This window comes from Salmo trutta, chromosome 5 (genome assembly GCF_901001165.1).
Source record: "Salmo trutta chromosome 5, fSalTru1.1, whole genome shotgun sequence".
Classification (NCBI taxonomy): domain Eukaryota; kingdom Metazoa; phylum Chordata; class Actinopteri; order Salmoniformes; family Salmonidae; genus Salmo; species Salmo trutta.
The window spans coordinates 55,154,366-55,182,310 of NC_042961.1; the positions used below are offsets into that span (position 1 = coordinate 55,154,366).

Sequence of the window (27,945 nt, forward strand, 5' to 3'; positions counted from 1 at the left end):
GAAAAACTTGAGGGCTGTGTTTCATGTAGGCTTAGCCTGGTGTGATGTTTTGATAACCATGTAAATCTCTCTAGGACAAGGTGATGTTTATTTTCTGTATTCACCCCCCCAAAAATGAAATGCTAATTAGCTGCTAATGTGGCTATCATAAAGAACTACAAATGCCATGATGATCTGGACGAGACTGCCGAATCGAGGCAAAATAATCTCTGGATTACCTATCTAATGTTAGTTAAATGCAGTAATGGATAGTTTGGCTACATTTATTTAAATGGACAATTCTGTGAACTGTCTTGTACAAGTTTTAAATTTACATAATACCTGTTAGCAAAGGTGTCAGCTAGAGACGATGTGCAGGAGCTTGCAGGGATTTGTTTTACATGTCTACTCTGATGTGAATTAGCATTTTCGAATCTGAGAGTGAATAGAGCCGAATATATTGATAAAATTCATCTTGTCCGCGAAAGATTTACATTGCTATCAAAACGTTACACCAAGGTAAGACTACATGAAATACAGCCCTTATTGTGTTTCTAAAATCCCTTATGGGATAAAAGAATGGTGGAAAAACTGTTTCCCTGTTTAACCGCTATTTAACTATATTTGTGTCACAGATTTGCATTGACTATGTTACATCTTTGAGGCCAGGCTGACATATTAGACATTACTTGGAATTATAGTTTCAAGAATTCATAAAAGTGAAAGGAAGAAAATAATTAATCCAAATGCAATTTGACAGTATAATGTAAAAGAATGTGGGGGTCTGAAAGAAGCCAATGAAATGTTATAAATATGAATGCAATGTGCTATTATAACATTCATGCTGAGTTTATTGGCTGGATAGAATGACAATTTTACCACATTCAAAATCACCAGTATGAAAATCCCCCCAAATATTATAGATTTTTCAGATCACATTTTTTAAAATCCCTTGCAGGACAAAAAAGCAATTTATCACTATGTTCTTTGCAGAACTGTATAAATTGATAACGGTACAAAACATGTCTAAAGTAACAAGATATCTATTGCTACAACCACTAGAAGTAGGCTTTCAAATATTTCTCAGAACTGAGACATGGGTTGTGTTCATTAGTGCACACCGTTTCCAAACGGAAAAGGAGAACAAGGGCTACTTATTGGACCAGTTCTGGTAGATCTCTCCCTGTTTCAGTCTGTTTTTTCCCCACATTTGGTGCCTAATGAATACAACCCAGGTGTGCAACTGATGAAACATAATACTGTATGAACAATTAATTATTAAACGATAGACTGATAAACATATAGCTCACCAACTTTTACATAACTTTCAAAGAGCTTTTGAAAAACACACCCACGCTTCACACACTCATCCACAAGTCTTCTATCATCCAACTTTCATTGGTATAAAATTCACATCAATCAGAATTCAGTCAGGACATGCACTCACATTTGTCTGGTTACACATGAACACCTAAATGCTAGCCTGGTCCCAGATCTATTTCTGCTGTCTTGCCAACTCTGATGGTCATTCATATTGGAGCTGGCAAGACAGCACAAACAGATCTGGGACCATGCTAACTAAATGCACTAATGGTGTATAATTAGTCAGGTAGCCCATTGTAGTTTATGAAGATATTCATTTCTGCAAGTGGTCAGTGCAATACCTTTTAATTATTTATAATTATTTATCAAAGTGCCATCAAATAATAAATACCTTATAATACATCTTCCTGAGAATCAAAAAAAATACTTAAGATGTGGCTTTCCCTGGATGTATAATACAGCCCGAACCTGGGTTCAAATACTAGGTGAAATTATTACAAATACTTCTAGCAGTGCTTGATCAAGCTTGCCAGGCTTAATGGAAGCAATATAATAGATCCAAAACTATATTAGATTACATTACATTACAAAGCAAATGCAGAAAAGTATTTGAAAAAAAATTACAAATAAAAATCAAATACTATTTGAACCCAGGTCTGCAAAAGAGAGGTTGGGCACATCAAAAGTGCTTTAGTCAAAAACAAAACCGTATGAGGTTAGAATGAGAAGCCCAGTTTCAAGTGTTTAGTTATTACAGTATAATCTTGAACTAAAATAAACGTGTCTACGTTCCAAATGACACCCTATTGCCTATATAGGGCCCTGGTCGAAAGTAGTAAGAAATAGGGTGCCATTTGGGATGCACACAAACATATCTTCTAAACTTTGATGTATAATATTTAAAAGGTTTCCCAAAATGGTTCTTTTGGTAATTTATGGAAAAATCCAAAGTAGCCTTTTCACACATTCTCCCACTGACATCAATGCATGACTTTTTGACTGAAAATCAGACTTAAATGGATGTCATTTCATCAGTCTGAATGAATCTCCTCTTCTTCCTCTTCTTCTTCTTCTTCTTCGTCTTCTTCCTGACCTTCAGGACTGTAAAGTTCGTCTGCTGACTCACTCTGGTCGTGTACAGCCTCCTCTTCCTCACTCCTCATCTCCTCCTCAGCTTCTTCTTGCTCATCTCCATCACTGCTGTCATCATCATCTTCGTCCTCCTCCTCTCCTCCGCTGTCCTCCTCTTCCCGTACTACGGGACCTGGTAGAAGACAAAACTGTTAAAGGTAGAATCCACATTTGGTGAAACTGTGCCACTGTTCGCCTCAGCGCCTTTTGTTATTGGTTTTGTTGATGAAACGGAGGAGAGGAGCGTCCGACAGCATTGTTGAAGACATGTTGCAGTACATATTCTGCTGTTCTATCATGCATGCAATGAAGTCTGAGGAGAAAAGTGTTTGCACTTGACACCACATTCTTTAGGTTGGTTTATTTGTCGAACACACAAAAAAAGACAACTAAAAGACAAACAGTTCAGATAGAAAAAAAACAAGGTAAAAATAAATGTACATGTGAACCTGGAAACCCAAAGGGCTTTTGTAAAACCCAACCAAAAATACAATTGAAGTCGGAAGTTTACATATACCTTAGCCAAATACATTTAAACTCAGTTTTTTCACAATTCCTGACATTTAATCCAAGTAAAAATTCCCTGTCTTAGGTCAGTTAGGATCACCACTTTATTTTAAGAATGTAAAATGTCAGAATAATAGTAGAGTGATTTCAGCTTTTATTTATTTCATCACATTCCCAGTGGGTCAGAAGTTTACATACACTCAATTAGTATTTGGTAGCATTGCCTTTCAAATGTTTAACTTGCGTCAAACGTTTCTTGTAGCCTTCCACAAGCTTCCCACAATAAGTTGGGTGAATTTTGGCCCATTCCTCCTGACAGAGCTGGTGTAACTGAGTCAGGTTTGTAGGACTCCTTCCTCACACACACTTTCAGTTCTGCCCACAAATGTTCTATAGGATTGAGGTCATGGCTTTGTGATGGCCACTCCAATACCTTGACTTTGTTGTCCTTAAGCCATTTTGCCACAACTTTGGAAGTATGCTTCGGGTCATTGTCCATTTGGAAGACCCATTTGCGACCAAGCTTTAACTTCCTGACTGATGTTTTGATGTTGCTTCAATATATCCACATAATTTTCCTTCCTCATGATGTCATCTATTTTGTGAAGTGCACCAGTCCCTCCTGCAGCAAAGCACCCCCACAACATGATGCTGCCACCCCCGTGCTTCTCGTTTGGGATGGTGTTCTTCAGCTTGCAAGCCTCCCCCTTTTTCCTCCAAAAATAATGATGGTCATTATGGCCAAACAGATTATTTTTGTTTCGTCAGACCAGAGGATATTTCTCCAAAAAGTACAACCTTTGTCCCCATGTGCAGTTGCAAATCGTAGTCGGTCTTTATGGCTGTTTTGGAGCAGTGGCTTCTTCCCTGCTGAGCGGCTTTTCATGTTATGTCGATATAGGACTCGTTTTACCGTGGATATAGATACGTTGTACCTGTTTCCTCCAGCATCTTCACAAAGTCCTTTGCTGTTGTTCTGGGATTGATTTGCACTTTTCGCACCAAAGTACATTCATCTCTAGGAGACAGAACATGTCTCCTTCCTGAGCAGTATGACGGCTGCGTGGTCCCATGGTGTTTATACTAGCGTACTATTGTCTGTACAAATGGACGTGATACCTTCAGGCGTTTGGAAATTGCTCCCAAGAATGAACCAGACTTGTGGACGTCAACTATTTTTTTTCTGAGGTCTTGGCTGATTTCTTTTCATTTTCCCATGGTGTCATGCAAAGAGGCACTGAGTTTGAAGGTAGGCCTTGAAATGCATCCACAGGTACACCTCCAATTGACTAAAATGATGTCTATTAGCCTATCAGAAGCTTCTAAAGCCATGACATCATTTTATGGAATTTTCCAAGCTGTTTAAAGGCACAGTCAACTTAGTGTATGTAAACTTCTGATCCATTGGAATTGTGATACAGTGAATTATAAGTGAAATAATCTGTTTGTAAACAATTGTTGTAAAAATTATTTGTGTAATGCACAAAAGTAGATGTCCTAACCGACTTGCCAAAACTATAGTTTGTTAACAAGAAATGTGTGGAGTGATTGAAAAACGAGTTTTAATGACTCCAACCTAAGTGTATGTAAACTTCCGACTTCAACTGTACAAACATATGTGAACATGATAGATTATAATTTCTGTGTGCTTGTGCCCACAAATTGAAAATGTATTCAAATTATTCAACACACCGTAGTTCCCTCTACCCTTTCTCACACACAGCAGTCTGTTACTTACAGAGCTCGTTGATGAGGTGAGAGACGTGAGAGTGTACTTCAGTGAGGAAGTCTTCCTGTTTAGCCTCCATGGACTCGGCCAGGCCGTCTGAGTCAACGCAAGCACATTCTGGGTGGAACAGGGGCTTCTTCAACTGCCTGCAGAAACTGGGACAAACACACAAACGCACTCGCATTAGCAATGGCACATCACCCATAGACAAGTGGAGAGAGAAAGACACACGCATTACAAATGAAATGTCACCCATAGACATAGCTCACACACACACGCACACACACAAACACACTGCAAATGGCGCAACGCCCATAGACAGTTGGAGACACACACACACAACCCACTTACTTTTTGCTTGATGACTTGTACGCCTAAACAGCAAATCAGAGAAGCAAAGAATAACATCATTCATTTTTTTTGGGGGGGGGGGGGAATTGTGGCTTCCATCAATGTAATTGTCTGCATCTTTTCCAATCCCCATCAAAAAAAATAACATTTAGTTCATGAAAATAAAACAATAAAGCTACTTAGGAACAGCAGGACGGTTTTAAAAAGAATGTTAAAGGCACATCCATTTGTCCATGTATATCAATTTATCCGCGCACTGACCTCCAGGAAGCGGAAGGGGTCGTTCTCCTGGGCGAGGGTCTGGATGCCACTGTGGACATCCTGCAGACGGGACTGGTCCTGGACCGCCTTGGCTATGTTCCGCTGGATGCTGGGGCCACACTCAACCCCGTGGGAGCAGGAACAGTCCCTGAGGGAGGTGAGGAAGCCCTCCAGGTGGACCTGTAACACCTCCCCCAAGGCTGTGACCCGCTGGTCTGAGTCCTCCAGGAACCTCTGCACAGAGAGAGGGAGAGGGTTGAGAGGTAGGTGTGCGTTTGATCACTGATTAGTTAGTTTTTGGTTAAAAGTTTCCTCATCTTCAGACATGAAAATAGATTAAATATATAGATTTTTTAATACAACAAATGTAAATAAATATACAGCTCTGTAAACAATACAAATACATGTCATCTTACATTATGGAAAGGAGTGCTGATCAAGGATCAGGTGCGAACACCTGTCCATAATCATGTTCATTACAATCTTAAAACTGATCCTAGATAGGGCTGTTACGGTGAGCATATTACCGCCACACGGGTGGTCACAAGTCATGATGGCAGTCAAATTCCATGTGACAGTTTAGTCACTGTAATTAGGCTTCTCCAAACTCTGTTGTTGCTGATGTTCACTAGTAGCCTACCAAACTTGCCAACTGCCTGATTCTCAGCACTCGACTGTCCCTCTAATCACTCTGACATCAATGCAAATGTAATCAAAAATCTAATCAAACACACTGAGCTCATGTTGCGCAACATTTCTATAGGCTATGCAATTGCGTGAGAACAGAGTGATGACCTCTATTAAAAATAGCAGGATCCCATCAGCTTTCTATAGGCTAGGCATACTATATTTATTTCTCAACTTTCCTAATATTAAGCACATTGCTTATATTTACAACAGGAGTATAGCTTACCTGGCTGGCATGACAATTAACCACGTGAAAAGCGTCCTCCATTCGCTATTTAAGAGCATAGTTGACATGTATTTTTTTCCCGCTGCCCCTGTTTCGAGACAGGTGCATGATAATGGTCCATTCTAAATCAAACCTAATTTCACACTTATATGATTTACTATATGTAAAGACAAGATTAAATCAAGAATAGTCTGCCAAAAAGTACATGTGGACAGTTATTCTAATGTCTTCAATATGCACCTAGCCTGTGAGAAAGACCCGATCACGTGACAGGCATTGGCTAATAAGAATTGAGCAATCTGAGAGAGCCATGTGAGTGAGGTGCTTTGGAGCATGAAGCCGGGAGAAGGGAATTATAATTATTATATTCAGCACAAGGGCACAACGGCCAAAAAAGGCATGGATTTTTTTTAGGGGGCATTACGGCCACACGAAGACGATGCAGCCGGAAAATAGTGGCATTATCAAGTGCTTGATAAATTGTGAATGAGAGACTGATTAAGTGTGTACAGCCTGAGCAATAAACAAAGCAGAGCTCATGCCTTTTGATGCGACTTAGAATGTATTAAAAATCAAAACATATAGCCCAACGTTTGTAGAACAACTAAAGTTGCATAAATAACTCTAAATTAAGCATATAGGAGGAACGGTTTCTTTTTTAACCGCTCAACACAGAATTGCCCCATGTGCGCACTCCTATTTTATTCAGCTATGTTCAACTGTATTTTTCACTATAAAATAATGCCACGGAATTCTAAACAAATCTTGTCTGCTAAATGAACTAGTGTAGCCCACAGCCAGATCACAGCCTAACATAAAGACAACTCAGATTATGCTCTTCTGTTCTTCTGAAATAGTTGTCTTCATATGATTTTTCTTTAGACTAAAATAAATAATGGATTTATTGTGATGGTGTAGGCTATATTAACTTTTTATGTAGATGTCCAAAGTTCTGCATCATTGGCTTATAGGCTATGCGTGGAAGCCAGCAGATGGGAAATGTGTTTATATTAATTAACGGTCAATTACTGTGAGACCGGCAGTTATTTGCGTGACAATCACCGGCTGCCCTCATCCTAGATCAGCAATATCACCTTGTTCAGTCGTTCTTGTTCCTTCTGCTCCTGGAGATTTTTCTCTGCTTTGTTCAGCTTCCTGTCCACCTTCTGTAGCTGGTTCTCCAGAGAGCCCTGAGAACAGAGGGAGAGTGGGAGTTTGGGAGAGAGAGAAACAGAGGGAGAGAGTGGGTTTGAGGGAGGGGAGAGAGATATTACATTCACTATGACAACAAGACTATAGTGAGGGTAAATGGTGAACTCATCTGGAAATGTCTCCCTTTTTCACACTGGTTCAGACAAGTCACTTCAGGAAGCAGCTTGATCAATTCATTCAAACAATGAGATCACATGTTTTGTCTCAGTCCCGAATGGCACCCTATTCCCATTATAGTGCATTACTTTTGACCAGAGCCCTATGGGATCTCTCTTCCCACTATTTAGGCTATAGGGTGACATTTTGGACTCACTCATTGTCTCTCATTCGCTCAACCATGTCAGACAACAGCAGTGACAATGACATTCACCTGTGTTCTAGACTCATCAATTGCCATTCTGTGGAGGCCTAGTCTAGAGTATAGAGGTGTGTTCTGTGTGTGTGTACCTTTTGTTTGATCGAAAGTGATAGGGAGTACATACTACTTGTGTGCGAGTGTGTTCTAAGTGAAGGTCTTTCATTTTTATAGTGCTTCATTTAGTCCTGTACATCCCCCTCCTGACCAGTAGACCAACAAACAGAGACCTCTTAACTCTACCACTCTTCCATAACGATATGTAACCTAAACCAGGGGTGCAATTTTGGTTTTAGAAGTGGGGGTATCCAGTCAGATAAACACTCCAACACGCTCAGAGGCGTCCGCATGGTCCTAAAGCACACATTTGCCTTGTTTAAAAAAGAATCACATTCCAATGCTAAAAGTGGCGAGGGCAAAAATGCAATTTCAGAACGTGTGGGGGCATGTCGCCCCTGTCCCCAGTGAAAGTTGTGCCCGTGACTTAAACACACAGTGATTAACCTATTAGCCACTGTTTTATAGGTTTTATAACTTTAGAGCCGTTACCTTCAGATCCTTCATAGTGTTCTTCAGGGTCTTGATGGTGTGTCCGGCGTGGCCCCCCTCGATGGTACAGGCGTTGCAGACACACACCCGGTCGTCCATGCAGTAATAGCGGTACATCTCATCGTGTTGGGGACACTTCCTCTTCCTCAGGTCCCCCAGGGGTTCAGTCAGGGGGTGCTCCCTAAACGCAGGCAGCTCCATGTGGGGCTTCACGTGCTCCTGAAATGGACAAAAATGAAGAAAAAGTTAATGTTTGTCTTGACTTACCTGCTGATTGAAAATGTAAAATTAAAACAAAGCTTAATAAAAAAAAAAAAAAAATTAAAAGACAGTGTTATGCACATCCAACACTTCAATGTGTTGAGAATACTGGTGCTGTGCAAAAAAAAAAAAAAAAAAAAAAAAAAAAAAAAGAGTGCTTAGATAACAGAATAAGAATATTTCTGCTCCACAATGCTTTACCATGGGTGCATTTGGAATTATGGATGCTAAAAAAAGCTCTTGGGAATAGCACTATTCCATGTGTGGGCCTCCCAGATCTTTACCTGACACATGGACACCTCGCATTTCAGACACGTCTTGACCGCTACCTCTACCACCACTCCAGCCCCAGGTTCCCCTTTCCCCGCCTCGCTAGTGTCCCCTGGAGAGCAGTAGTCACACGGCACGGACACGGGGGTCTTGGCTGTTGTCGGGCTGCCGTCTGGTTGTTGTTGTCTTGATGCTACTGCCTGGACATCATAGAGAAAGGAAGAGGAAGAGAGGTAGCGTGTTTGTTGGGTGGGGCCTATAGGCTATGAATCACTAGAGCAGGCTATTGTAGAGATGAATACTCCTTAAACTAAGGTCATCAGAGTGATAGGCCTTAAAATTCATAGAAACTTTTCTTTGGTGCTTTTAGCTACCGCTCCACAGCTAATGTGACCAGGGGCCGTGTGTATCAAGCATCTCAGAGTAGGAGTGCTGATCTAGGATCAGGGCCCTCCTGTCCATGTAAAAGGCTAAACTTATCCTAAATCAGTACTCCTCCACTGAGACACTTCATGAATACAGCCCCCAGACAGCACATACCCGTCCCCTGCAGCGGAAGTCATCTGCGATGTTGGCGAGCTTAAAGTTCTTCTGGGAGGCCGCGGAGCAGCGGTGGCTCTCTCGGCACTCGGGGCAACGGAAGCGGCCTCGCTCCGCTTGGCGTTTGAGCCGGCGGATGCAGAGCAGGCAGAAGTTGTGGCCGCAGGGCAGCAGGTGGGGGTCCCGGAACAGGTCCAAGCACACGGGACAGGTGAGCTCGTCTTCTAGAAGAGTGGACTGGTCCATAGAGGTAGCCATGATGGGAGGGGGGAAGGGGAGAGCTGATGATGGGAAGGGGAGAGCTGATGATGTGGGGGGTAAGTTCCAAGGTATGTGTGGTTTGGTCGCAGTAGCTGTAGAGTAGTAGACACACAGAACATTTGAGATTAGATGTTGAAAGATCTAAAAGTATTATACACTGAGCATACAAAACATTAGGAACACCTGCTCTTTCCATGACAATGACCAGGTGAATCCAGCTGAAAGCTATGATCCCTTATTGATGCCACTTGTTAAATCCACTTCAAATCAGTGTACAGTAGATGAAGGGGAGGCCTTGAGACAGTTGAGACATGGATTGTGTATGTGTGCCATTCAGAGGGTGAAGGGGAAAGATAAAAGATTGAGGCTGTTCTGACTACAAAAGGAGGGGGGTGCATAGCAGTATTAGGAAGGTGTTAATGTTTTGTACACTCAGTGTATATTATCATAATTAAATAATAAAAATGTCTACACTATCTTGACTCATAGACCAACAATTTGCAACAAACATATATCAAAATGTAAAATAGGCATTCTATTGCCCCTCTTCCTTCTTGTGATATGCAGAGTAATAAAACAATGACAAACCTAAAAGCCTAAATAATAAGGTGATCATCTAAGAAGTAACCAGTTTAAAACAAAACTAAATTCAAACTTTTCACTTCCCTATCAACAATGTTGATGTTGGACCAGCTCTGAACTTGCTGACCTAAACCTAAAATTCAAAAGGTAATGTGTGGCCATAGTTGCATGTCTTCTTATAGGCTAAATTAAATTACAATAGTAGCCTCATAAATCATCAGTGGTGGAAAAAGTACCAAATTGTCATACTTGAGTAAAGGTAAAGATACCTTATTAGAAAATGACTCAAGTAAAAGTGAAAGTCAACCAGTAAAATACTACTTGAGTAAAAGTCTAAAAGTATTTGGTTTTAAATATGCTTAAGTATCAACATTAAATGTAATTGCTAAAACATACTTAAGTATCAAAGGTAAAAGTATAAATCATTTCAAATTCCTTATATTAAGCAAACATGTATTGATAGCCAGGGGCACCTCTGCCACTCAGACATGATTTACAAAATGAAGCATGTGTTTAGTGTGTTCGCCAGATCAGAGGCAGTAGGGATCACCAGAGATGTTCTCTTGATAAGTGTGAATTAGACCATTTTCCGGTCCTGCTAAGCATTCAAATGTAATTAGTACTTTTGGGTGTCAGGGAAAATGTATGGAGTATTTTCTTTAGGAATGTAGTGAAGTAAAAGTAGTCAAAAATATAAATAGTAAAGTACAGATACCCCCAAAAATTAAGTATTTTTACACCACTGTAAATCACCATAATACCACATACATACATACATACATACATACATACATACATACATACATACATACATACCTTTCAAAACACTGCAAATATAGCCGTGGGTTTAGGGTATGTCTTGTATGCAAGTGCAATGCTTCTAAATAACCGTAGTTGAATTGAAACGTATTTATATTTTAAATAGATTACGCTGACCTACATGGCATGTTCCAGTTTAGAGAGCTGAGAATCGAATTAATTAACTAGCTGCCCTAGTTTAGAAGGTGGGATAAGGTCATGGCTAAACGGGATCCATCTTTTGTCAAATTGAATTCAAAAGTTAAAATGTTTTGCATTTTAGCTAACACCAACCCTTTTCCTAACCTTAACATAATTATACTAACCTGCTGCGTAAATTATTCTAACCTGCTATGAAAAGTCTGCCGTTAACCTGACAAAAGCTGGATCCCTTCTATCCAAGTCCGTGTCATAATAGCATCCCGAGCGCACCTTGTGGAGCCAACTAGCTACAGTTGATAACTAACCATAACGTATTTACAAACATTGGTCGCTTACCTAGATCTCAGAAGACACCGTATTTTACAACTTCTTATGTGGCCTCTCTGGTTCCTGGTCAGCGAAATCTCAGGCAAACACGATTCAGGCACTTAACAATTGTTGTTTGACCATTCTTGCCGGGGAACCGCAGGTGGGCTCAATCTGTAACCTCGTGACACCTGGGGCAAGCTGATAGGTTGACGTCAATGAAATGCGCGCGCAGAATTTCTTCCCAATTGTAATCCAAACTTCACTAGCTGGTCAGTTATGGAGGAGCGCGAAGACTTCGTGAACATTTTTAAAACACAGGTTAAGAATGTTTTGGATATTCTGTTAAATGTCGCCGTATCGGAGATAACACATATTTTCCAAGGCACTTCGGGTAACGCTACTATCCAGAATACAGTATTACCCGTTGCTCTTTGCGCCGGAGACCACGCCATAGAGGCCGTGCAGGCATGCAGACTGAAGAATGCATTGGAGATGGCAATATGCACATACACACGGGAAACCGCTGAAGTGACACCACGTGGTGAGTAACTTTAACTTAAGTTATTTTAAAGTAGGCCTAATGTAACATTGTCAGGAAGTCTCAGCGTTAGTTGCATGAATGGGCTGTAGAATAAGGCTGCATGTGGTACGGACCAGACGTCTTTTGTGTGTTTTACAAACGGTAGGCTTAAGTTGCCAATTTAGCGACACATTTTCAAAAAAGCGACTAGCGACAAATCTAGCGACTTTTTCTGGTGTTATTGGAGACTTTGAGACTCTGACATTCTTACTCTTCTCAACGAGCAGCGGGTTCTGCCGTGAGTCCCACCCCGGTCCCAAAGCACACAGGCGGCCCAGTCAGAGCAGGAGATGTTCACCCCTCCGCGTCCAGACTGCAAATGAATCGCGCATGCGGGAAGCCGCGGCTGGTTGATCCCGCTCTGGCTTACATAAAACTATTAACCGAATTAGGGCTAGACTAGTTACCATAATTTTCTCACATTGCCATTGACTGTTTTTTTTCTCTTTTTGGTCCATTTTAGATTGTTAATGTAGATTGTATACAAAACTGTTAAAAATGCTCATGTTTTACTGTGACTTGTTGTAGGCTCCTAAGTGGACCATAAGGTTAAAAACAAAAAGAAACATTTTTTTTAACGAAGTAACTCTGCCAGAGTGTCTCTTTTGGGTCAGCCCGGATAAAGGAGGGTTGGAATTGTGACATTAAAAAAAACAATCGACAGAAGAAATGTCATTTGTAGTTCTAAACATGTTTAGGGTATTTTTTTACTCTCTCTCGCCTACAGTGTCCATTACAATTACATTCACATGGTCAATTATGCAAATTAGTTGATGCCGCCATTTAGTGACCTTTTAGGACAGCCAATAGCTACTTTCCTTACTGAGGACTTGGCAACACTGGGCTTAACGCATAGATGGGTGTTCATAAAATGCAATTTCAAGTAACACTGTTGGCACCTCGGTAAGCACGGACCGATGCCTTTTGGACTTTTTTTATGGTGCAGTCCGGACCAGCCTTAATTTTTGGGCAGGTCCAGACCAAATCTGAACCAATCATAGACGACTGTTTTATTAAGATTGTATCCTGTGTGGACCTGCCTTGATTTGGCCCACACATCATCTATACATTCAGTATTTTCAACTTTCATTAAGAACCAAAAATTAGCCTGATTGCAACATCCTGGAAAATGCGTATTTTCACCACTCAGACCCTAAATTTAACCTAACGTCAATGTCTGGGGAATATGTGTTTTAAGTGTCTTTTCAATGTAATTTTGCTTACTGGGACTATGTTAGTTTAGCATTTTTTTGGGGGGTCTCAGCTAGGGCAGCAGAACGACAAGGACTGGCCCTGCAGCTACAACAGGTGTTACATCTCTAGCTAGTTCCAACTTCTGTTCCCTTGGTATTCCAGTATGTAGACTAATTGGTTGCCTCCTTAGTATTCCCGACATTTCCTTAACGGAAAAGTACGTTTATTTTATTTGTCATTTTTTTGTTCTGTGTGTGTGTTTCATCTCCTGTTGTGTTGACCCTAGCAACTCAACATGAGGGTGGTGAGGCCCCCAGTGGCTCTATTGCTATGCCAAGGCGTGATGATGGTGAAGACATGCACGTTAATCTTCAATATGAGGTGAGATGGTTAAAATAAAAGATGGCATGAATAAAACGGAGCCGCATCATTTACATGAATGGGGAAGCCCGTTCTGTGGTTAGAATGCTCTGGATTGTGTGTGTGTGTGTGTGTGTGTGTGTGTGAAACACATCCGCCCTTTTAGTTGACCATTTGATGACTTAATGGCCCCTGTAATGTTCAGTGTCAGTTTTGTTTCCTTCTGTAGCAGTATCTAAATGCTAATGTCAGTAAACAGTACATCCATTGTTATGCATGTAGAGATTGGACATGGACTGGAAGGTGGTGAAGGTTGGTGTCTTCGAGGAGGGTGACAGTATTGGGAACAGCATGCAAAGTAAGTGGACCAGACAAGTGGATTGGTTGCTCTTTGGGGATTTAGGCTGGGTAACCGTAAAGCACTTGTGACAACTGCTGATGTAAAAAGGGCTTTATAAAATGCGTTTGATTTGAATTATTGAAATGATGTGGAGTACATTTTACGTTTACATTTTAGTCGTTTAGCAGACGCTCTTATCCAGAGCGACTTACAGTGGTGAATGCATACATTTCACTTAATTTCATACATTTTTTGTGCCCGTACTGGTCCCCTGTGGGAATCGAACCCACAACCCTGGCGTTGCAAACACAATGCTCTACCAACTGAGCCACACAGGACCCTGGCTTCCTGTTAAGGCTAGAGTAGTGGATGGAAGGAGAATTTAAGTCAGTCTTTATTGTCCCAGTAGTAAAGGTACATAAAGATGGCCCTCATGCACTGACCACAAATAACTCGTTTGGCTAAGTTTGCCGTAGTGTACATTACACTCCTTATAATTTATTTGTATGTTCATTAGCACCGTATACATGATCCCAATTCTATCTCAGACTGTTTTCTTCTAATTGCCGCAAAGGTAGATTATGCAGATGTTTATTGAACCATGTCACGCACCGTAGTTTACCAACTCAATGGATAGTGCTAAAACGATGACGACATATCTGAATGCTTCCATCTTTATGCATGTTCGTCATTGGGACATTCGTAGTGCAGTCAGGGTGAAACAACAATCATCTACAGTGCATTCGGAAAGAATTCAGACCCCTTGACTTTTTCCACATTTTGTTACGTTACAGCCTTATTCTAAAATGTATTAAATTAATATTTTTCCACTTTCTCATAAATGGAAAAACCTTATTTACATAAGTATTCTGATCCTTTACTATGAGACTTTAAATTGCGCTCCGGTGCATCCTGTTTCCATTGATCATCCTTGAGCTGTTTCTACAACTCGATCGGAGTTCACCTGTGGTAAATTCAATTGACTGGACATGATTTGGAAAGGCACACACCTGTCTATATAAGGTCCCACAGTTGACATTGCATTTCAGAGCAAAAACCAAGCCATGAGGTCGAAGGAATTGTCCGTAGAGCTCCGAGACAGGATTGTGTCAAGGCACAGATCTGGGGAAGGGTGCCAAAACAGCATTAAAGGTTCCCAAGAACACAGTGGCCTCCACCATTTTTAAATAGAAGAAGTTTGGAACCACCAAGACACTTCCTAGAGCTGGCCAATCGGGGGGGAAAAGGGCCTTGGTCAGGAAGGTGACCAAGAACCTGATGGTCACTCTGACAGAGTTCCTCTGTGGATATGGGAGAATCTTCCAGAAGGACAACAACCTCTGCACCACTTCACCAATCAGTCCTTTATGGTAGAGTGGCCAGACTGAAGCCATTCCTCAGTAAAAGGCAAATGACGGCCTGCTTGGAGTTTGCCAAAAGGCATCTAAAGGACTGTCAGACCATGAGAAACAAGATTCTCTGGTCTGATGAAGCCAAGATTGAATTATTTTGCCTGAATGCCAAGCGTTACGTCTGGAGGATCCCTTGCACCATCCCTACGGTGAAGCTTCGGTGGTGGCAGCATCATGCCTTTTTTTTTATTTTTTATTTTTGGCAGAGAATGGGAAACCAGCCAGGATCAAGGGAAAGATGAACGGAGCAAAGTACAGAGATCCTTGATGAACCTATTCCAGAGTGCTCAGGACCTCAGACTGGGGAAAAGGTTCACCTTCCAACAGGACAATGACCCTAAGCACAGAGCAAGACAAAGCAGGAGTGGCTTCGAGACATGTCTCTGAATATCCTTGAGTGGCACAGCCAGAGCCCGGACTTAAACCCAATTGAACATGTCTGGAGAGACCTGAAAATAGCTGTACTGCAACGCACCCTGTCCAACCTGACAGAGCTTGAGAGGATCTGCAGAGAAGAATGGGAGAAACTCCCTAAATACAGGTGTGCCAAGCTTGTAGCGTCATACTTATGTAAATGTGTTTATTTTTTATATGTATGTATTAGAGGTCGACCGATTTTATGATTTTTCAATACCGATTATTGGAGGACCAAAAAAGCCGATACCGATTAATCGGTCGAATTTTTTTATATAAATATACACACACACACAGCTCTGAAGTGACGATACTGAAGTCTGCTTAGGAGACAAATACTCTCAACTGTTTGAATAATAAAAATAGAGTTTAAGTTACCTGTGATGAATGCTGAAAACAAACTGTAATTTCTATATGCAGGAAATCCTATTTTAATAATGGGCATGGTAAGAATTGACTACAAAAGTGCGAGTCATAATTCCCATGACACCTAGCTAAATCTGAAAAGCGGTTCCTTCATTTATTCCATAGGATATTTTTAGATTAACTTAAAATAAGGTCTGTGTTTGGTTTAGGCTTACACCACCTTGCCAATTTTATAACTGTGTAGATATCCATAGGATATAACTCTGATCAATATAAGCAAAGATTTTTTTTGTAGAGTGGATTTATGAAAATATGTTGACAAACGTTACCTAGTGAGAAACACAGACCTTATTTGAAGTAGATCAAGACATTCTCTATGGAAGACATGAACGGTAAAATAACAAAGGAACCCCTTTCAAGTTCAGCCGCAAGTTATTACAGGAATTATGACTCGTCGACTATTTCTCTCTAAACAATATACCTTTGACTATTACGAGCCTGCTGCTGCCTACCACCGCTCAGTCAGACTGCTCTATCAAATATCAAATCATAGACTTAACTATAATATAATAAATCTTAGTTTCCGGATTTGACCGTATTAATGACCTATCATCTCAAACATTATTCTTTCAGTGACATACGGAACCGTTCCGTATTTTATCTAACGGGTGACATCCATAAGTCTAAATATTCCTGTTACATCGCACAACCTACAATGTTATTTCATAGTTCCGTAAAATTCTGGCAAATTAGTTCGCAACGAGCCAGATTCTGTATACCCTGATTCTGCGTGCAACGAACGCAAGAGAACTGACACAATTTCACCTGGTTAATATTGCCTGCTAACCTGGATTTCTTTTAGCTAAATATGCAGGTTTAAAAATATATACTTCTGTGTATTGATTTTAAGAAAGGCATTGATGTTTATGGTTAGGTACAGTCGCGCTACGATTGTGCTTTTTTTCGCAAATGCGCTTTTGTTAAATCATCACCGTTTGGCGAAGTCTGCTGTCTTTGTTAGGAAGAAATAGTCTTCACAGTTCGCAACAAGCCAGGCGGCCCAAACTGCTGCATATACCCTGACTCTGTTTTGCAAGAGAAGTGACACATTTTCCCTAGTTAAAATAAATTAATGTTAGCAGGCAATATTAACCAAATATGCAGGTTTAAAAATATATACTTGTGTATTGATTTTAAGAAAAACATTGATGTTTATGGTTAGGTACACGTCGGAGCAAAGACAGTCCTTTTTTGCGAATGCGCACCACATCGATTATATGCAAAGCAGGACAGGCTAGATAAACTAGTATCATCAACCATGTGTAGTTAACTAGTGTTTATGATTGTTTTTTTTTTTTATAAGATAAGTTTAATGCTAGCTAGCAACTTACCTTGGCAACGTAAAGCAGGTGGTTAGAGCGTTGGGCTAGTTAACTAAGGTTGCATCCCCAAGCTGACAAGGTAAAAATCTGTCGTTCTGCCCCTGAACAAGGCAGTTAACCCACCGTTCCTAGCCCGTCATTGAAAATAAGTGTGTTCTTTAACTGACTTGCCTAGTTAAATAATGATTAAAAAAAATACAATTGGCAAATCGGTGGCCAAATATACCGATTGTTATGAAAACTTGAAATCGGCCCTAATTAATCGGCCATTCCGATTAATCGGTCGACCTCGTGTGTGTGTGTGTGTGATTCATCTTGAAATAAGGCTGTAACGTAACAAAATGTGGAAAAAGTCAAGGGGTCTGAATAATTTCTGAATGCACTGTATAGGCTCCTGTATCAAGTGCATTTGGAGGGCAATATTAGTGCTTTGTTTCTCACTGATATGAAAAAGATCAATGTTATGAGGCCAACAGTATATTTTTTTGTTTTTTCCAGAGAGTCAAGAATATGAATGTCTTGTCTCTGAATTGACGTCTGAACCATCGACATCCTCAGAGGTCTGGGACCCCCACTGCATACACACTGAAGACGGTGCCGCCACCACCACCCTGTCACTGTGTTCAAATGACAAGGTATCGTTAAACTCCCCGACAGACAAACTGACTGAACAGGAGACGCAGGTGGGTTCTTCCCAGATCCCACATCCAGTGCCCCTGCAATGGCTTCTATTTCCTCTTCCTATCTCAGTCAGCCCAGTAAAAGAAGTGGAATTAGAAAGGGGAAAGCTAGTGGGGAAACTGGAGCCTGTTCCCATCGCCATCAGCACGCCGGTGGATTCGGAACAACAGCCAGCCAACACCCTTAGAACTATAGATATAGAACCCATGCTTAGGACACCTGTGGGACACCCGGAAGCACTCAATGACTTTGACATCACTGGTGCTGCTCTCAAAGAAGAGCCACTAGGAAGCTCACGACAACCGGAACTCAAGGAGGAGATTGAGCTGGTCCAGCATACAGCACAACCAAGTCCACAACGGTACAATGACATTACAGCAACAACACAACTAGGCATGCTACAAGAGCCCATTCTCACCCAAGGAAACCCCAACGTACACATGTCCACACAAGCAAGCACTATACTAAACCCAGCAGCAAAGGAAGAGCAGCGAGACCTAGGAGGACCAGTGTTGAGAGGGACCAGAAGCAGAAAAGGCTGTGACTCCACAGCACTTCAACCCACCACCTCCATACCACCTCACCACTCGCCCCTCACCCTCTCCACTCCACCACTACTACCCCATGAGCTGGAGAAGCAGATGAGAACCTGTTCAGGTATTCACCCATGCTGTAACTCTCCAATTCCTTGAATTGGGTCTCCTCGCTGCCTCAACCTTATTGGAGGAGGAAGTCCAAGCTTCCTCTCCTCTGACCTTCTCTTCCAATGAGTTTCGAAGGCAGTGAGGTTGCAAGGAATTGAGAAAGAGCACTCCCTTCTCATTTGTGCAATATACACTGAGTATACCAAACATTAGGAACACAATACTAATATTGAGTTGCACCCCCTTTTGCCCTCAGAACAGCCTCAATGTGTTGGGGCATGGACTCTACAAGGTGTCGAAAGCGTTCCACAGGGATGCTGGCCCATGTTGACTCTATTGTTTCCCACAGTTGTCAGGTTGGCTGGATGTCCATTGGGTGGTGGACCATTCTTGATACACACAGGAAACTGAGCGTCAACGCTTCTGTGTTTGCAGTTTTTGAAAAGGAAACAGAGCTGCACACTCTAGGAGCTCAGATGCAATAATGTAATGACCAACGTTTCAACAGACAAGCGGTCTTCATCAGGGTATCATGACAAACACTGTGGGTCACTAGTTTATTAAGTGTCAAAGGAAACACCGAGGTGTCTAATCATTGCCGGGTGGACTGACATTGGTTAATTCTCAGATATAAGAACATTCAAAAACATGAATGCATAGCATACGATAATAGATACAATTTGGCTACATAGGCCTACAAACATTTTACAATGAATAGAAAAATTACAAGAATGGCTTCAGATCAAAATCTACGTTGATACTGAAGGGAGCAAGGGTCTTTAAATTAAAGATCCAAGCAGCCTCTTGTTTTAACAATAAATTGTCAAGGTCACTCCCTCTCCTAGGGAGGGTGACCAGTTCAATGCCGATATAACGTGACGAAATCGAATGATTTGCTTCTGAGAAGTGGGCAGGTCGTGTTTTTGCACCTAATGATGCTCTGAGATTCGTACTTTTATTTTGCACTTTGTTTTACCCAAAATATTTACCACAAGGACAAGTTCTAAGTTAAAATAATCTGTGTTTCTTAAAGGGTTAGCTCAGTGCAACGATTTCGATGTAAAGGTTTTTTTTTTTTTTGGAAACATCCATTTAAGAGAATAAATTTAGCTCCCCTAATTATGATATTTCTACTGAATGTGTAAGTTGCTCACCTGCACATACTCTTGACTCCTTTTAGAAGCAAGGAGACATGGGCAGGGCTCAATATCTTGCTTGATAAATTAGACACTCACTCCTGTGGGTTCTGAGATCGTGTGAACGGTCCCCTTTGCCTCTGGTAGTCGTTTCTTCTTACCCCGTCGGGTAAGGCATCTCGTCGGTACGGGTGACCGCGGACACCTCAGCGCTTCTTTCGGTCCAGTCTCTCGTTGGTTAAGCCACTGGAAGCGGATGAGGCGCTGGTTGTAGAGTGTTGGTCAGACGGGTGGACAGAAGTAAGCGGCCTCCCACCTGCGTCTGTCATGGAGAGGAGGAGCAGGACCTCTTATCAGGGTTTCTCCAGAAGTAGACTGACCTCAGCCTTGTTTTTTTTGTCTTGGTTGAATTTGAGCGCTTGGTTAGTGTTAAAAGAATTTTATATCTTTGATAATAATCAATAATCAATTCGCCTTGACTAATGCCCAAGGTTTGTAAGACAATGGGTTAAAATAATTAGGCAAGGACTCAGCTTTCTGCAAAAGGTTTCTGTAGCTTTATTCATGAGAACGTTCTGAGGTCAGGATAACAAAACAGTCATATAGTTCTTGCTTTCTTACGCACATGCATTTACACAAACTGTTGGTGACATGCATCCCCCATAGACTTCACACACTTGTTTATCACTATCCAGAGCTCAGCCTGTTCTTTTCCCTCAAGGTTATGAACTCTTTGAAGCTTCTACTCCCTTGACCATCTGCTTCTCTATCTCTCTATACTAATTGCATACACACATTTCTTTCCCTCCCCAGTGGTTCCTGGACTTTCCGGAACTAATCAGACTAATCGATCCCTACATTGATCATTACATTGATTATTCATTAAACCTGCTGTATGACTAATAATTCATCATGGTTTATTGATTCATTTACATTTATTAGATAATTCTCTTATCAATTAGTTTTCATCAGTTCATTGAATATGACATCGTTAACAGCTCCTTGCAGAGTTGTGTGTTTCTCTTCAATCGTATCCATTTCAATAAAATAAATTTTCAGCTGGTGAACTATTTAATGTTATTAAACCAATAGAACATGTGTTAAAGGGTTGCAGTTCTTGACAAACCGGTGCACCTGGCACCTACTACCATACTCTGTTCAAACGCACTGAAGTCTTCTCTTGCCCATTCACCCTCAATGACACACATGCACAATACATGTCTAGACACTTAAATAATGATTTAACCTCTCCTCTCCTTTATCTACACTGACTTGAAGTGGATTTAACCTCTTACATCTAGATGTTCCGCTAGCGGAACGTCTGCTCCAATATCCAATGATGGGCGTGGCGTGAAATACAAACTCCTAAAATCCGAAAACTTCCATTTTTCAAACATATGACTATTTTACAGCTATTTAAAGACAAGACTCTCGTTAATCTAACCACACTGTCCGATTTCAAAAAGGCTTTACAGCGAAAGCAAAACATTAGATTGTCAGCAGAATACCCAGCCAGAAATAATCAGACACCCATTTTTCAAGCTAGCATATAATGTCACAAAAAACAAAACCACAGCTAAATGCAGCACTAACCTTTGATTATCTTCATCAGATGACACACCTAGGACATTGTTATACAATACATGCATGTCTGTTCAATCAAGTTCATATTTATATCAAAAACCAGCTTTTTACATTAGCATGTGACGTTCAGAACTAGCATTCCCACCGAACACTTCCGGTGAATTTACTAAATTACTCACGATAAACGTTCACAAAAAGCATAACAATTATTTTACGAATTATAGATACAGAACTCCTCTATGCACTCGATATGTCCGATTTTAAAATAGCGTTTCGGATGAAGCACATTTTGCAATATTCTAAGTACATAGCCCGGCATCACAGGGCTAGCTATTTAGACACCCGGCAAGTTTAGCCTTCACCAAAATCACATTTCCTATAAGAAAAATGGTCTTACCTTTCCTGTTCTTCGTCAGAATGCACTCCCAGGACTTCTACTTCAATAACAAATGTTGGTTTGGTCCCAAATAATCCATCGTTATGTTCCATCAACGACGTTTTGTTCGTGCGTTCTAGACACTATCTCAATGGTAAATCACGGTCGCGTGCATGGCGTAGAACGTGACAAAAAAATTCTAAATATTCCATTACCGTACTTCGAAGCATGTCAACCGCTGTTTAAAACCAATTTTTATGCAATTTATCTCGTAGAAAAGCGATAATATTCCGACCGGGAATCTGCATGTCTGTAAACTGAGGGAAAAACCGAAAGACGGGGGCGGGGCAGGTCACGAGCCTAAGGCTTTCTCCTCTGATAGAGCACTTAACTTTTGCTCTCGTGTGTTTCAGCCAGGGCTTTGAATTACGTCATTCCTGTTTTTCCCGGGCTCTGAGACCCCATTGGAGACGTGGGAAGTGTCACGTAACAGCAGAGATCCCTTGTAATAGATAGAGGGAATCAACAAGGACAAGAAATGTTCAGACAGGGTACTTCCTGAACAGAACCTTCTCAGGTTTTTGCCTGCCATAGGAGTTCTGTTATACTCAGACACCATTCAAACAGTTTTAGAAACTTTGTAGTGTTTTCTATCCAAAGCTAATAATTATATGCATATTCTAGTTTCTGGGCAGGACTAATAATCAGATTAAATCGGGTACGTTTTTTATCCAGCCGTGAAAATACTGCCCCCTAGCCATAAGAGGTTAACAAGTGACATCAATAAGGGATTGTAGTATTCACCTGGTCAGTCTGTCACAGAGCAGTTTTTAATGGTTTGTATACTCCGTTCCATCAAAGTAGTCACACCCATTGATTTACTCCACATTTTGTTACAGCATGAATTTTAAATGGATATTAGACTTTTTTTTTTACAAGTGATTTCAGCTTGTCATTTGGAATTATCTTGAGTCAAGTATTTAAGCCCTTTTTACAGTTGACGTTGGAAGTTTACATACACCTTAGCCAAATACATTTAATTGTTTTTCACAATTCCTGACATTTAATCCTAATAAAAATTCCTTGTCTTAGGTCAGTTAGGATCACCACTATTTTAAGAATGTGAAATGTCAGAATAATGGTAGAGATTTATTTCACCTCATTTCTTTCATCACATTAGTATTTGGTAGCATTGCCTTTTTAAATTGTTTAACTTGGGTCAAACGTTTCGGGTAGCCTTACACAAGCTTCCCACAATAAGTTGGTTGAATTTTAGCCCATTCCTCCTGACAGCTGGTGTAACTGAGTCAGGTTTGTAGGCCTCCTTGCTCGCACACGCATTTTCAGTTCTGCCCAGATTTTCTGTAGGATTGAGGTCAGGGCTTTGAAGGTCACTCCAGTACCTTGACTTTGTTGTCCTTAAGCCATTTTGCCACAACTTTGGAAGTATGCATGGGGTCATGGTCCATTTGGAAGACCCATTTGCGACCAAGCTTTCACTTCCTGACTGACGTCTTGATGTTGATTTTCGATATATCCACATAATTTTCCTGCCTCATGATGCCATCTATTAAGTGCACCAGTCCCTCCTGCAGCAAAGCACTGCCACTCCTGTGCTTCACGGTTGGGATGATGTTCTTCGGCTTGCAAGCCTCCCCCTTTTTCCTCCAAACATAATGATGGTCATTATGGCCAAACAGTTCTGTTTTTATTTCATCAGATCAGACATTTCTCCCAAAAGTACGATCTTTGTCCCCATGTGTAGTTGCTAACTGTAGTCTGGCTTTTTTATGGAGGTTTTTGAGCAGTGGCTTCTTCCTTGCTGAGTGGCATTTCAGGTTATGTCGATCTAGGACTTGTTTTACTGTGGCTATAAATACTTTTGTACCTGTTTCCTCCAGCATCTTCACAAAGTCCTTTGCTGCTGTTCTGGGATTGATTTGCACTTTTTGCACCACAGAACGTTAATCTCGAGGCGGTATGACGGCTGCGTGGTCCCATGGTGTTTATATTTGCATACTATTGTTTGTACAGATGAACGAGATTCCTTCAGGCATTTGGAAATTGCTCCCAAGGATGAACCAGACTTGTGAAGGTCTACAATTGTTGCGTTCCGCTAGCGGAACCCCTAGCCAACAGCCAATGGGGTCGCATGGCGCGAAATACAGAAACCTTAAATGCAATAATTTCAATTTTTCAAACATACGACTATTTTACACCATTTGAAAGATAAGGCTTTACAGCGAAAGCAAAACATTAGATTATGTTAGAGTACCCAGCCAAAAAGAATCACACAGCCATTTTCAAAGCAAGCATATGTCACAAAAAAGCCAAACCACAGCTAAATGCAGCATTAACCTTTGATCTTCATCAGATGACACTCCTAGGACATTGTATAACAATACATGCATGTTTTGTTCAATCAAGTACATATATCAAAAACCAGATTTTTACATTAGCATGTGATGTTCAGAACTAGCATACACACCGAAAACTTCCGGTGAACATACTAAATTACTCAGCATAAACATTCACAAAATACATAAATTATTTTAAGAATTATAGATACAGAACTCCTTTATGGAACCGCTATGTCAGATTTTAAAATAGCTTTTCGGCAAAAGCACATTTTGGCAGTTAATCCCCGTTCCTAGGCCGTCATTGAAAATAGTGTTTTTAATCTGACTTGCCTAGTTAAATAAAGGTGTTACATTTTTTTGAAAAATTGTATTTTTTTTATATATATATATAAATCGGTGTCCAGAAATACCAATTACCGATTGTTTACTTGAAATCGGCCCTAATTAATCGGCCATTCCAATTAATTGGTCGACCTCTAGTGCAGATGCACTCACACCTGCCTGCTGCCATTCCTGAGCAAGCTCTGTACTGGTGGTGCCCCGATCCCGCAGCTGAATCAACTTTAGGAGACATTCCTGGTGCTTGCTGGACTTTCTTGAAGCATTCTTCACAACAATTGAACCGCTCTCCTTGAAGTTCTTGATGATCCGATAAATGGTTGATTTAGGTGCAATCTTACTGGCAGCAATATCCTTGCCTGTGAAGCCCTTCTTGTGCAAAGCAATGATGACGGCATGTGTTTCCTTGCAGGTAACCATGGTTGACAGAGGAAGAACAATGATTCCAAGCACCACCCTCCTTTTGAAGCTTCCAGTCTGTTATTCGAACTCAATCAGCATGACAGAGTGATCTCCAGCCTTGTCCTCGTCAACACTCACACCTGTGTTAACGAGAGAATCACTGACATGTCAGCTGGTCTTTTTGTGGCAGGGCTGAAATGCAGTGGAAATGTTTTTTTGGTATTCAGTTCATTTGCATGGCAAAGAGGGACTTCGCAATTCATCTGATCACTCTTCATAACATTCTGGAGTATATGCAATTTGCCATCATACAAAGTGAGGCAGCAGACTTTGAAAATTCATATTTATCTCATTCTCAACTTTTGGCCACTTTATGTAAACTTCCGACTTCAACTGTATGTCAAGCCTAAATAAATTCAGGGGTAAAAATGTGCTTAACAACTAACATTAGTTGTATGGACACACTGTGCAATAAGGGTTTTTAACATGATTTTTGAATGACTGCCTCATCTCTGTACCCCACACATGCAGTGCATTTCAAATACTGATTCCACCACAAAGACCAGGGAGTTTTTCCAATGCCTTCAAAGAAGGGCACGTACCTATTGGTTGATGGGTAAAACAAAAAAAGCAGACATTGAATATCCCTTTGAGCATGATGAAGTTATTCATAAAAATTTGGATGGTGTATCAATACACCCAGTAAGGAAGATACAGGTGTCCTTAACTCACTTGCCAGACAGGGAGGAAACAGCTCTGCGATTTCACCATGACGCCAATGGTGACTTTAAAACCAAGTTTAATAGTTTGGATTTGAGAACTGAGGATGGATCAACAACATTGTAGTTACTACACAATAGTAATCTATTTGACAGAGTGAAAAGAAGGAAGCCTGTACAGAATACAAATATTCCAAAAGATGCATCCTGTTTGCAACAAGGCACTAAAGTAATACTTGGGTATGCTTGTAATCGTTATGTACTTGGGCTTGTTTCAGGATTAAAAAACTAAACGTAATGGACCTAAGCACAGACGTTAGACTAGAGGGAAAAACTGGTTGTTAGCTTTACACCAGACACTAGGAAATGAATTAATCTTTCAGCACGATAACCTTAAACACAAGGCCAAATCTTCAATGGAGTTGCTTACCATTAACACAGTGAATGTTCCTGAGTGACTGAGTTATAGTTTTGATTTAATCTACTTGAAAATCTATGGAAGACTAACACAACAAAATGGGGGTATAAATACTTTCTGAAGGTACTGTATGTGTTGTCTTCAATGTATAGTTTTTATTTGGAATACATTAGAACTGTGTTATTTAGCTAGGCAAGTCAGTTAAGAACAAATTCTTATTTACAATGACACCTACCAAGGAACAGAGGGACAACTGCCTTGTTCAGGGGCAGAATTACATTTTTATCATGTTAGCTCGGGGATTCGATCCAGCAACCCTTCAGTTACTGGCCCTTCGCTCTAACCATAAGGCTACCTGCTGCCTGTTTTACCCCAGTGGACAGTTTCTCCTGTCTTATCTTAATTTTCCCAAATTTGCCAGGTTTTCCACTTTTCTGGGATTTGGGGAAAATTACTGTTATCTTGCATTCATAATCCTATTTTATGCTATTTTATCATTCTCTCCAGTGACGCTCAAGGACATGCGGCTGGTGGGACACTGCCACCGTCGTCTGCGCATCTGCTGGGACTGCGGCAAGATCTTCTACCGGAAACGGAAGCTGAGGTGGCACCGCCGTTTAATCCACACAGGAGAGAAACCGTACTGCTGTTCCCAGTGTCACCGGGCGTTTTCGCTCCGGAAGAACCTGAAGCACCACCAGAGGGCCCACACAGGGGAGAAACCGTACCACTGTGAAGACTGCGGGAAGCAGTTCCAGTGCAAGGGGAAACTGACGACCCACATGAGGTTTCACACAGGGGAGAAACCCTTCGGCTGCACCCTCTGTAGGAAGAAATACAGGGTGCTAAAGAATTTACAGAGACACATGGCCACCGCACACCCGCACGCCAACGCACCCCCTGGCCGACGTCTTAACCGTTAGAACAAGTCCGAAATGGTACCCTATTCCCTTTTTTTGTAGTACACTACTTTTGACTTATGTTGCTCCCTCTGGGAACAGGGTGCGGAAGAACTTGACACATGACATAAAGACATTGAGGTGAAAGACCACACCAAGACAGTGAAAGACTGAATAGTAGAAGATTCTGGATAGAATACTTGAGTGGGGTGCAGTGTAGGCGGCCTACGTGTTATCTAGAGATCTACAACTACGGTTGAAGTCGGAAGTTACTACACCTTAACCAAATACATTTTAAATCAGTTATTCACAATTCCTGAGATTTAATCCTAGTAACAATTCCCTGTCTTAGGGCAGTTCGTATCACCACTTTTATTTTAAGAATGTGAAATGTCAGAATAATAGTAGAGAATTATTTCTTTCAGCTTTTATTTCTTTCATCACATTCCCAGTGGGTCAGAAGTTTACATACACTCAATTAGTATTTGGTAGCATTGCCTTTATTAAATTGTTTAACTTGGGTCAAATGTTTTGGGTAGCCTTCCACAAGCTTCCCACAGTAAGTTGGGTGAATTGTGGCCCATTCCTCCTGACAGCTGGTGTAACTGAGTCAGGTTTGTAGGACTCCTTGCTCACACACGCATTTTCTGTAGGATTGAGGTCAGGGCTTTATGATGGACACTCCAATACCTTGACTTTGTTATCCTTAAGCCATTTTGCCTCAACTTTGGAAGTATGCATGGGGTCACTGTCCATTTGGAAGACCCATTTGCGACCAAGCCTTAACTTCCTGACTGTCTTGAGATATTGCTTCAATATATCCACATAATTTTCCTTCCTCATGAT

General features: G+C 41.0%; 2 protein-coding genes across 5 annotated transcripts; one reads left to right on the forward strand and one right to left on the reverse strand.

Moving 5' to 3' along the window:
* Positions 1–804: 804 nt before the first annotated feature.
* Positions 805–12,365, reverse strand: LOC115194564 (E3 ubiquitin/ISG15 ligase TRIM25). 4 transcript variants are annotated; one of them, XM_029754359.1, is made up of 9 exons: positions 12,285–12,365; positions 9,382–9,734; positions 8,856–9,041; positions 8,311–8,529; positions 7,289–7,384; positions 5,282–5,515; positions 5,021–5,043; positions 4,679–4,824; positions 805–2,566 (listed from the first exon to the last, which is right to left on the reverse strand). In XM_029754359.1, exons 2-9 carry the CDS (start codon positions 9,637–9,639, stop codon positions 2,334–2,336), a joined length of 1,395 nt encoding a protein of 464 aa, XP_029610219.1. In that variant the 5' UTR covers positions 9,640–9,734; positions 12,285–12,365; the 3' UTR covers positions 805–2,333. The 4 variants fall into 4 exon arrangements, with proteins under 4 accessions (XP_029610219.1, XP_029610217.1, XP_029610220.1 ...); XM_029754357.1 differs by lacking the exon at positions 12,285–12,365 and adding an exon at positions 11,521–11,780; XM_029754360.1 differs by lacking the exon at positions 12,285–12,365 and adding an exon at positions 11,041–11,281.
* Positions 11,678–27,387, forward strand: LOC115194563 (zinc finger and SCAN domain-containing protein 5A). Its single transcript, XM_029754356.1, has 5 exons — positions 11,678–12,034; positions 13,554–13,648; positions 13,910–13,985; positions 18,040–18,879; positions 26,708–27,387. Exons 1-5 carry the CDS (start codon positions 11,770–11,772, stop codon positions 27,121–27,123), a joined length of 1,692 nt encoding a protein of 563 aa, XP_029610216.1. The 5' UTR covers positions 11,678–11,769; the 3' UTR covers positions 27,124–27,387.
* Positions 27,388–27,945: the final 558 nt, after the last annotated feature.